The 11,538-nt window shown below is 38.4% G+C and overlaps 1 protein-coding gene across 1 annotated transcript in view; it reads right to left on the reverse strand.

The window, feature by feature from the left end:
* Positions 1 to 1,611: 1,611 nt before the first annotated feature.
* Positions 1,612 to 11,538, reverse strand: part of LOC113206665 (DE-cadherin) — a 224,255-nt gene continuing 214,328 nt past the window's right edge. Inside the window, exons 3-25 of the mRNA XM_052269839.1 lie at positions 10,260 to 10,373; positions 10,051 to 10,176; positions 9,793 to 9,942; positions 8,521 to 8,709; positions 8,239 to 8,444; positions 7,973 to 8,147; positions 7,524 to 7,872; positions 7,180 to 7,442; positions 6,822 to 7,106; positions 6,590 to 6,742; positions 6,356 to 6,509; positions 6,070 to 6,257; positions 5,760 to 5,963; positions 5,532 to 5,681; positions 5,227 to 5,430; positions 4,900 to 5,135; positions 4,622 to 4,821; positions 4,388 to 4,527; positions 4,091 to 4,306; positions 3,865 to 4,000; positions 3,561 to 3,779; positions 3,330 to 3,476; positions 1,612 to 3,226 (exon numbers count right to left, since the gene is read on the reverse strand). Coding sequence (XP_052125799.1) covers positions 3,084 to 3,226; positions 3,330 to 3,476; positions 3,561 to 3,779; positions 3,865 to 4,000; positions 4,091 to 4,306; positions 4,388 to 4,527; positions 4,622 to 4,821; positions 4,900 to 5,135; positions 5,227 to 5,430; positions 5,532 to 5,681; positions 5,760 to 5,963; positions 6,070 to 6,257; positions 6,356 to 6,509; positions 6,590 to 6,742; positions 6,822 to 7,106; positions 7,180 to 7,442; positions 7,524 to 7,872; positions 7,973 to 8,147; positions 8,239 to 8,444; positions 8,521 to 8,709; positions 9,793 to 9,942; positions 10,051 to 10,176; positions 10,260 to 10,373 — 4,347 coding nt within the window. The 3' untranslated portion in view covers positions 1,612 to 3,083. The remainder of the gene's footprint in view (positions 3,227 to 3,329; positions 3,477 to 3,560; positions 3,780 to 3,864; positions 4,001 to 4,090; positions 4,307 to 4,387; positions 4,528 to 4,621; positions 4,822 to 4,899; positions 5,136 to 5,226; positions 5,431 to 5,531; positions 5,682 to 5,759; positions 5,964 to 6,069; positions 6,258 to 6,355; positions 6,510 to 6,589; positions 6,743 to 6,821; positions 7,107 to 7,179; positions 7,443 to 7,523; positions 7,873 to 7,972; positions 8,148 to 8,238; positions 8,445 to 8,520; positions 8,710 to 9,792; positions 9,943 to 10,050; positions 10,177 to 10,259; positions 10,374 to 11,538) is intronic.

An 11,538-nucleotide genomic window follows, 5' to 3' on the forward strand; every position in this document is an offset into this window, starting at 1 on the left:
AAAATGACATAACTTGCACAGAAATTAGTCTAGTCTTCTCTAAAATTAATGTAGATATGCCATTTAGAAAACATGACATAGATGACAAACGGACAAACTCCGCTCATATTATTGATTTCCCTTTGACATGTCCCTTCAGAAAAAGCGGTTCTAAAAGCAGCCAGGGGAACAAAGAGAGATCTAAAAGAGGTCTGGGAACAAAGGCAAATCTAATTTCGGTGATCTTAAAGGCATTCACACGTTGAGTCCCACGTGACCACGCGTATGGGCACAAGAGAAGCCGTGATTGCCACCCCCCTTGGGACTCAACGTGTTAAAATGAAATTACACTCAATACTATAGGACAAATCAACGACCAGCTAGGAGCTTCAAAAGTAGAGTATGCAAAGATCACCAAAAAGCAGATCCGCCTTAGTCCGCCGAACGCTTTCAGATCTGCCTTTGTTCCCCAAATGCTTTTAGATCATCCTTTTCTGCCTAGGCATGTTGTATTGAAAAAATATTTCAAACACAACAAAACGAAAATTCAATATTCCAGCACTGAACAAGCACAACACTTAAGTCTTGATTTCCATAGAACATTTGAGGGTACAATTTGAAATAACATTGTTTGCTACATTTCAATTATAAAGAAATTCATTTAAGCAAGAATAGTTTGAGCATAGTTCACTGAACCTTCCAGCTTTGTTCAAATTTGTACCTGAACTCCTATAACATAAATGGCAGTGATATGATAACACTAAGACCTGGTGTTTAGTCTGCGTCTTATGAGAAAATAGACCTGATGTTGTGTTGCACAATTAACATTGTTCTCGCATGTCACAGCACCATTACGCATTCAACTCACACTTGTTCCATTCAAAAGTCAATTAAGTCTTTTTAAATCAGCTCAAATAAACCATCGACTAGCTGACAAGGGCAAACCTAATTTACACATTAGATTTTGTTTTAAGCTCAGACTACATATAAAGATTAGATTTGATCATTCAAATGATGCAAACAGTATCACAGTAAAATGAGACTACATGCATCATTTCAAAGAACAGCACAGCAACAGCAGCGCATAGAAACATAGAAACTGAGCGTCATACACTGAAGACACATTCGTACATACTACAAATTCACTTAAATGTGACAAAAAAAAGATGGTGTAAGCAAATATAGCTTTAATAAAACCAATTCCAAGAATTCTTATTACAGAACATGTAGGAAAGGGGAGGAAAACCCAATAGGATTCTATAACATAACCAGAAAAATGTAAAGAGGAAATTAAGGCCTATTCCATTTTAGGAACAAACTTGTTTAGAAAAGAAATATCTCAACAATAGGGCCTAAGCTAGGCAGGCATGGAAGGTACAAGCACACCATTCTTAAGAAATGAAATGATACATGCAAACATTCAAAATAATTTAGGTTTGTGAGACATGCCTAATTAAGAACTCAGTACACTCCTTGCAAGAGGAATATTCTGTGTTCACATCCAGTGTAACAGCCTCCGAAGTGAATTAATGTGCTGGACATTCATTATCATCCTTACATTCTTTGGTATAAAATTTTCATTATATGTACGTACTTTCATTATATTTAAAGTAAATAATAAGACAACTTACTAAAAGAAAAAAAGAAACTAAATGTATTGGATTAGTTTTTAAAGAATAATGGAATTAAGTACAGGCAACATGTTTGTTTGGAATGTTTACTATAGTAGATTTTCATTGCAAAAAGAAACATGCAAGAAAGGAGGGATAATTTCAGTCTTACAAGTCACAAAGATGGCTGCTGGTGTGAGAATAGACTGGCAGAAAAAAATGCAAGACAAAAAAAATTCAGCTCTGAACAGTTGTTCAAAGAATTTACAGTTTTTAGGTATGTAGATGGAACTTTAGTTCAAGACAAAGCTCTTGAATATTGATTAATCATTGGTTTAGTCAAGGTCCAATACCATAATTGATTTCTCAGGGAAAAGCCCTTCTTTCAACCTACAGGAAAATAGTTGATCTGTGTATCATCATATATTGATGCAAAACATAGTAAGACTTCAGGGAAACAATTGATTCAAAGAATTTAGATAAATACTGAAAACGTAACTATTGTAAAATCAACATTTTTCACGTAACTATGAGTAAAACCCTAGTTTAATTACAGATAAAATAATACATCATAAGACATCATATTACATATTTCACAAGTAAGAATAGCAAAGAAAACTATCTTAAGAACCACAATGTTAATACTAAAGCTGCAGCTTTTTAAAAAAAGTTACAGTAAGAAGCATACATAGTATGTATTTACAACAGGGCAACATAAGAATTTTAAAAACTTAATACACTACATTAAATTTACTACAAACCTACATTTCCATTGAATGAAGCGTCCCAAAATAAAATAAAATTACAGCTATAGAGCTGCTAAATAATCACAGAACTGGGGCATTTATTCATAATAATGAGCTAAATAGTGGTCTGAAATGAAAATTACTGCCTTTCAGTTCATTGATGTCTTATTAATCACAGACTCTGGCTAAATTGGCAGCTTTTATCTCTAGACAAGTCCAAAATACTGTTGAGACTTAATTAACATCAAGAGCTATTTTTTCAAATCATCATGGATGAGTAACTTCTGGTGATTTTTTACGATAGGTAGTAAAAGTTTAAACTATGTGGCGCGTAAAAACTTCCTCCATGTATGTTAGCTTTCGGTTCTCTGAGTGAAAACAGAAACCTTGAGCATACATAACACTAGGCACAATGAAACATTGATCAAAAGAAATAGCCCAGAGTATTTTTTAAAAACTAAACAATTGCAGGATACATTTGAAAGTTTTGGTCATTGTCAATGGTGAGAAAATACTCAAATATTCTGAAAATGATTGTTCTCCTTATTTTGGAATGCATATAACTATTCTAAGTCACCATATTAAAACAATTTATATAATAGTTTCTTAGCTTTGAATAATAGTCTTGAATCAGAACACTGGTGGCCACAAGAGCGGCTTCATCTTCCGATTGAGCTTCTTGCAAGTGGGGATGAGAGTGTACATCAGGGACCACATCTGGACGTACAGCCCCTGATGTACGCCAACCTCAACACCATGATTCAGAGGCTGGAGTGTGATAGTTTTCATCTTCTTCATCACTAGGATCTTCTCCATACATGTCAGCCAATTTTCTAAACCTTGGTCCGAAGCTTGATAAGTAATCAAAGTTTAAGTCACCTTCATCCGTGCCTAGATATAACAGACAAACAAAATGTTAATGAAACAATAAAAACAAAAAAAACAACACAAAGACTGACTAGAGAAGACTTTGAACACTCATGAAGAAAAATACCTGATGCAAGAGAGGACAAGGATCCAGAGGTGTTGCCATCACCTTCGTAGGCGTAGTGGCGAACATCATCAAACGGATTTGTTTCTGGATCAGCATCCACAGTTTGTTTTTTACCATCCAGAAAACCACAAATGTCAGGAACATCATCTGTCAAAAAAGTTTGAAAAAAAAACTGAATATATGTCAAACTTACAAAAAAATGGGGGGAAAAAGGGTAGAAGTGCACTATACCTCTTCTTTGGACATGGTTTGATTGTGGAGACTTATCATGGGGTAGACTATAATTGTCACCATCATACTGTAACCGTAGCACATTCAAGTCATAGCCAGTCATATCTCCTTCACCACCTCCTTCATCTTCATAGTTGATAATGTTTTCTCTGATATCGTCAGTGTCCTTGTACAAGTCATCAGACTTACGGCGATGAACAACAACAGCCAGAAGCAAAACTGAAAGATAATACAGAGATATTTAATATACATGTGCACTATTTTATTCACTATGGGAAGCTCAAAAGTAATTTAGAATACTTACTGAGAAGAATCGCTATGCACACAAGAATGGCAACTAAGAAATTTGTATCAATTCCAAAGGAAACAGCTTTGGCCATTCCAGTGTTACATCCAGGGTCTGCATTCTTTGCTAAGCTAGGCATGCCCAAATTGTAAGTCTGAAATACACAATTTTATCCCAGATTAGAAAAATGTCATGAAGAAGAGAACTTTTTAGTATAGCTCTAATTTCAATACGAATCACTCACCTTATGATTGAATGTGAAATTTCTAACACATCCGCTGTATCCAAGGTCCATTGGTTTATGGGTCCAATTAAAAGCTCTAGCTAGACTTCCTAAGTTTACAGCCGAACCACCAACTTGAAGAGGACCATTGACATTCAAGAACTCATTGGGACCTTGAGGAGCACGCAATGCAAGGCAAGAGAGAGTCTGGCAGCTATCCACTTTCATTTCAATACTCTGTTAAAACGAAAGGTATGTTATGGTAACACATAAAACCTTTTAAAATTCAAAATCATCTGAAAGAGGTATTTGACAAACCTTATCACTCCACAAAATGTCAATGCGATGACTTTCACCATCATTCAAATTAATTTTGGTATGTTCCATTCGAACAGTGCCAGAGCCATAATCTACGAGGAGGACTGGGAATCCATTGTGTAACTCAAGGGCCATAAAATCTAAACAAGTTAAAACAACACAGAGATTTTATAATGAAAGGTATAAAACATTATTTTTGAAGAGCATAATATAAAGAAAGAACATGAGCTGCACCTTGAATAGGTAAGGCTGGATTGCGTTTCATTGGTCCAACATAGAAAACTAAACCGTCCGGCTTGTAAGGACGTAGCTCCATTGAAAGCTGTGCTTCAGCACAAGCTTGGAATGGGGGGTACAAAGCATACCCATCACCATAAAATCCAATTCCAACAACTTCACAATTTGGACCATCAAACCCTTCCATACACTCACAGCTGATTTAAAAAAGAATAAAAATTAGAGTTGGTTTCAAAATTTGTATTCATTTTGGCGATATAAAAATAAAACCTTACCTGTCACCTATGCGAGTTCCACCATTAAGACAATGGATTTCAGGTTCCGGCATGCACTGACACACAGGGTCCACCACAGCATTCACTCCAACAAATGATGAAGTATTGGTGTATACTGCATAGGGTGTGGTACTCTTGCTCAGGTAGTTGGTACATGAGGACTCACAGAAATTCTTTTCAACCAAGCACTCATCAATATTCACCATGAGAATGGAAACACCTAGCTCTCTCTCAATCTAATATATGGGTAAAAATCAAATTTTAGTCAAAAAAAAAGTAAAATATCATACTGTTGACTTAAAGACAGCAAAATAGACAAATCTTAACCTGTTCTTGGTGTTTGAGTACTGCAGCATTTAGCTTTTCAGGTGCATAGTAAGGTGATCCATGAGCAGAGAACCTCACATCCAGAAGACTGTCATTTGTATTGTGACGTGAATGAAGAACAGTAAACACATCTACATTGTGGATGCTCACATTCAACATGTTTGCTATTCGGTTCCGGAGTAATTCTTGTTTACTAATTCCATGCTGCATGGGAGAAACCATTTTAAATTTAAGACTGATAGGTAGTTCAGGTTGAGAAGCATTCTATAAAAGTCAAAGTATACACTGTGTAATGGTTATCTTACCTCATTTGGACTAACAAAGTCTTCAGCTGACACACCTATAAAACGAATTGAGCCAGATTTGTCAACAGCCTCTTCAGGTATCTCCTTTACAGTCACATTCACGACTGCTTCAACCGAATGATGTGAAATCAGAGCACACTCCTCTGTTACCTAAAAAAAGAGAGGATTGGTAAATGATGAAGATAGAGCACTCAAAATCTCATACAAAGACACAAAGAAAATATTTACGGTAAAGTGGAGTTCATAGGTTCCATTGGGAGTTCCTTGATACATTGTGATCATTCCTGTACCACTATTGAGGTTGAAGTGGGGATGTTGACTGTTTCCTGTCCAAGCAAAATATTTGTCCGGCAAATCCCAGTCATCTGGATCATCAACATATACTCGCCCAATTTCAGTGTCAGGGCCAATCTCGATATCAGTTGAATCAGGCTAGAATACAAATTAATAGTACATATATGTATTTGACAACTAATAATAACACATTGTTTGTTTACTTCTACTGAACAATACAATAAGTTCAAATATAAGACTATACCTTGTAATTATAAACAAAGATAGAGCTTTGTCCAGGTTTCATAGCATTGTCATTTTGATCTCCAATAATGACAGTCAATGTGCTAGTGCCAGTCATAGTAGGAACACCATTGTCAGTGATCATAATGGGAACCTGATAGCTCTTTTTCTCCTCACGGTCAAACACAACCGTGGCTCTGAGTTCTGTATCTAAGTTTTTAAATGGCAAAAGTAAGAGTCAGTACATGAAGAAAGGGACATTTACTAGTCACACTACCTTAAAAAGAGACAAGAATTGAGTATCTTACTGTAGATTCCAAATTTGGTTTTTATCTCCTCATCTGCTACAGGTGCAATGGCATAACTAAAAGGAGGACCATTTTCAGGGCCATCATTGTCTTTAGCATGAAGTTCTGTAATTTTACCCGGCTGTTGGTTCTCCCTCCAAATAACAGGATATGGCTGAAACAAAGAGTTAATGACTAACACACATATAAATCCAATTTAATAGGAAAACAAAACTAGCATATAACAAAACTTACCATGTCCAAGAAAGGTGCATTGTCATTGATGTCAGTAAGAGTAATCACAACTTCAGTTGTAGATCGTAAACTAGTAGCATTACCATTTTCGTCATTTGCAGCAATCAGAATCTGCCAAATTTCAAAGCCATCGGGAGGATCGCGATCCAAGGGCTGATAAGAAAATGTTAATAAATTGAGTATCAAAGTTCAGTTTTGGAATTTAAAGATGCATAGTGTAAACAAAGAGTACCTTCGTCAGTGATAGGCAGCCGTGTTTGTCAATCGCTAAAAGCTTTTGCTGATCCTGCTTCACAACAAAGTAGACAATATATTGTTCTGCTTCACGGTCCGGAATGTCGGGATCGTAGGCCTTTAGTCTGGTGATACAACCACCAACAAGTTTTTCTTCTGGGATAGTTATGTTGTTTTCATATGGATAAAAGACAGGCGGGTTATCATTTACATTTGATATCTTGATGTCTACTCTACAGTAGTCTTCAAAGGCACCATCAAAGGCACGAACTTTCAATGTATACTGTAATAGATCAGAAATAGTATTACTTGTCATACTCATGAGCAACACAACACAACAATATATTGGTACGTACACTAGTTATATTTTCATAATCTAATTGGCTGTAAACACGGATTTTGCCTGTGGCTGTCTCAATGAAAAATGCATTGTACGTATTTCCTTCAACAATACTGTAAGTGACAGGTGATGCAGTATCATTGTCGAGAGCTTTTACTTCTGTTACCAAGGCATTTATATTTGCATCTTCGGGAATGGCTTCGGCAACATAAACAGCTTGAGTAAACCTCGGTGGATGGTCATTTTTGTCTGCAATCTCAATGCGGAAAACTTGCTCTCCTAAAATTTAACACATAGAGTAAAATGCATAAGTAAGGAACAAGAAAATGTCAAGTGTCATTTAATTGGAGTTGTAGTTACCTCTGTTAGGTTCCCCTGTGCTATAAAGAGCTGACGGAGAGTTATCAGTTGCAATAACCTTGATATTGTATGAATCTCTTTCTTCTCTATCAAATGTCTTCAATGTAGTAATATTTCCAGTGTATCGGTCAATTGCAAAGAAATCTTGATTGTCACCAAGTTCGTAGGTGACCTGATTGTGCGCTGATGTGGCATCAGAGTCGATTGCTCTTACTTGCATAACAGGAGTGCCAGGGGGTTCGTTTTCCAGAACACTACCGGACACAACTTCAGTAAAAGAGGGAATATTGTCATTCACATCTTCAACCTGAATATTAATTTTTGTTTCTGCTGCCAAATTGTACTTGTTCTGGAAAGAAAATTACAGAGGTATTCAATAAAAATCATAACTAGAAGAAGGTCTGAAAGAAGACTCTGGTAGATCAAAATTTGATAATGCTAAAGCATACCTGGATTCTAACTGTAAGTGTATACTCAGAGATGGACTCATAGTCCATTGGGCGGGCCATGCGGATGTAAGCTGTATTACCATGAGGAGTGAGCAAGAAGGTCTGTTGTTTATTAGTCTGGTCTGTTCTACCAGCCACCAACTCAAACACAGGGGCTTTTTCATCAGTGTTAGACCTAAATAGTAGATTTAAAACAAAAATTAGTACAAGGAAAATGGTAAACATTTAAAATATTAATAAGTAATGTGACACTGAAGAAAACTTACTGAGCTGTTATAGAGGCAATGTTATATTCATAATCAATAAAATTCTCTTTCAAGATGATTGGGCCTTCTGGCTCAATTCTACTGAAGGTTGGAGCTTTTTTGTGGGACTCAACAACTACAATTTCTAAATCAATTGTTGTGCTCTTAGGTTCTTTGCCTTGATCAGTGGCTGTGGCTCTCATTCTAAAACGGTAACCAGGATCTCGCTGCAACAAATATATTGCATTTCATCAAAATTTTCTTTTGACCATTTATTAAGAGTTCTAAAGTGATGATACTTACATCTATGCTTTTGGCCAAGTAAATAACACCAGTGTTGCGATCCACGCGAAAGTAACCCACATCTTCAGGCATCCTGGGTTCTAAGTCATACAGTACAATACTGTTGTTTCCATCATCAACGTCAGTGGCAGAAATACGCATCACCTCTCTAGCAACAACCAAATCTTGTGGTACAGACTCGGCATAGCTCTGTGGAAGAAAAGAATTGGTTAGTTTTCCAGTTGTAAAACAAAATGAGTGTGGAGGGTTTTCATGCCTGTTTAACCCAGGTCATCCTGATTGTTGAGATCACAGCACACATCAGTTAATGTGAAGGTATATCTATAGCAACTAGTAATATGAGAATATTTTCATGGATAGTTTCAAAAACTATTAAAATTGACCAAATAGTCTGTACAAAAAATTTAGAAAAACTTATGAGGGGGCACTTTTTGTTGTTCAGCACTTCTGGAACATAAAACTTTTTGCAGCATGTCAAACAATCATGCCAAAATCTGTGACTTATTTTCAGTATAAAATTTAAACCGTTTAGCAAAGGTAATCTTAAAACCAGTTCCCAGACATGGGTGAGAGAATTAAAATTTAAGTATTGCATTAATGCTAGCTGGTGCACCAGCTGTTAATAACAGTGAAAAATTTGCTCCCACAACTTTTGGTGAACCATTATGTACAAGGTGCTATGTAAGAAGTCTTTTTCTATCACATTACAGACACTACATAAACTATCTTCGATATTCTACTCATTCTCTTGCCATGCAATCAAACATGAAAAATTTTGACACACTACATTAGATTTCTAAAAATTTTAAATATTTAGAGAAAAAAATAAAAACACAACCTCTGATAACTTTCATAATGTAATAGTGAATACCGAGTAATGAGCTCAGAACAATCGATGCATAAAATAACTTTGCAACAGAAAATAAAGTTAAGAATTTAAAAAAGAAAACAAATGAACACATGGGCCTAAAATACTGTGTGCAAAAGACTAAAGCATTTTTAGTTAGAGTGGAAGAGGCTGAAACTGCCTCATTAATGGCATCTATCTCTGTAAAAAATTAATGGAGCATTGCAAGACATTATCATGCATGACACAATGTTCACAAACCTTCCAACCATAGCTTCGCAAGTCCTGGACGCAAAAAAGACAAACTTATGAAAAACATACTTTCTTTTTCACTCACATTACATGAAGTAGACCAACAACAGACTAATTGTTTTCAATTGAGGGGCTTATAATATTAGTTGAATTTGAGACTGACGAATACATACCACTTTGTCAAAAACAGGCTGGTTGTCGTTGATGTCCTCGATAGTTACTTTTATGGTACACACATCATCCAGCTGCGGTTTGCCATTGTCTGTTGCCCTCACAGTGAGATAAACTTCCTTCTCACGAGTAGGTTCATCTCTATCAAATGTCTGTAACATTATTTGAAAAATGAATAAATAAAAGAAATACCATTGTTGAGGAATCATTTACACATGGCTTGTGAACAGGTAAGAAAATGGCGCAGATTAGTTACTTACATATCTGGTAGTGATGACACCTGTGTCGGCGTTTATGCTGAACTTCAGCCTTTCGTTGGGCGCAGACACAAAGGTGTAGACGATTTTGCCTCCATTTTCGGGTGGGTCCTTGTCGTAGGCTTTCACCTGGGCAAGGAAAGCAACAGGTAGAGACAAGTTCCAGGGGAGGGGTGGAGGGGTGCCGGTGCAGCCGGTCGCTCTGTACTCACCGTGAGGACGAAGGTGCCCACGGGCTCCTCCTCCTTGATGAGCGGCTGGTAGCGTGAGCAATTGGTGAACACGGGCTTGTGGTTGTCGTGGACGGTGAGCCGGGTGCCGGAGAACTGCGGAAAGACGTGGAGCATTAGCAAGGCCGTCAGCAGGAGGCGGGCCGCGGACTTGGTTAGGTCGCGGAGATCGGGCGCCGGCGCGGACATGGCTAGGGCAGCATGGGGGGCGCGCCTCTCCGCACAGGGACCGAAAGGGACTCAGCGTGAGGATGTGCACGTGCACGCTGTGCCCGGCGTCCAGCGGTCCAACGTGTTGTTGACCAACGACAACGACCAATGACCAGGCGTCGTCTGCTGCGCACATTGTCGGCAGGTGAGCAGGTAGCCATGCACCCCAACTGCCAATAGGTGAACACGGTTATTGCAACATTTCCCGCGTTCTTAATTATTAGCAGATGGTACCTTAAAACACCTACATAAAACATAAAGTAAACATGGTAACGTTATGGTGCTAGCAGCTCCAACTCTCGGTAAGGGCAGAGAAAGTCGAGAAGTCACAAAAGCGGCTCCTATGGGATCGACAGTCTGGTCGTTGGTCGTTTTGCGACGAGTTCGGTTGCGCCCGGGCAGAGGGGGAGGGGGGAGGGGGGATAGGAGCGGCCTGCCAAACAGGACTGCCACATCCGAGTGTGCCCTGTGGCCCTGTGCTCGAGGACAGCAAAACCAAGCGCTGGACCAGTAAACGACATTATTGGACCGGGGGAGGGGGAGGGGGGAGAATCTTTTCCTTCATCTCCCTAAGATGTCATTATTATTACACCTTACCTCTCCCCTCTACGCTGCTAGTCCGTCCGATTTGAAAGCAAAGCTATATTCAACTAAGCATTTCTCTGAGCTACGCGACCCCAAGCGTGCGCTTCTGCAAGCGTGAGCAGGGCGAGGGGCAGGGAGCGGGGAGGAACGGCGAACGCGATCCACGCCGCGCTAAGCGGAGCTCACGCTTGGGTCACGCTTGGGCCACGCTTGGGGGCGCGTAGCTCACGAAAAACGCTTAATTGAATATAGCTCAAGCCATAAACGAATGCTTTATGTGACAGGGGCGATGGTACGACGCCGACTAACGATTTATTTCGAGTGCTTTGCACTTAGCAAGGGAGATCAAATTTGGCTCAGTTCTACTTCAGACTAGGGTTGCGAAATTACCGGTAACAATCAATGTTACCGTAAATTACGGTAAAAATCGTAATTTACCGGAAATTTTGGAAAAATTGGAAAAATT

Source organism: Frankliniella occidentalis, unplaced genomic scaffold (genome assembly GCF_000697945.3).
Source record: "Frankliniella occidentalis isolate FOCC.00 unplaced genomic scaffold, Focc_3.1 Scaffold104, whole genome shotgun sequence".
Lineage (NCBI taxonomy): Eukaryota > Metazoa > Arthropoda > Insecta > Thysanoptera > Thripidae > Frankliniella > Frankliniella occidentalis.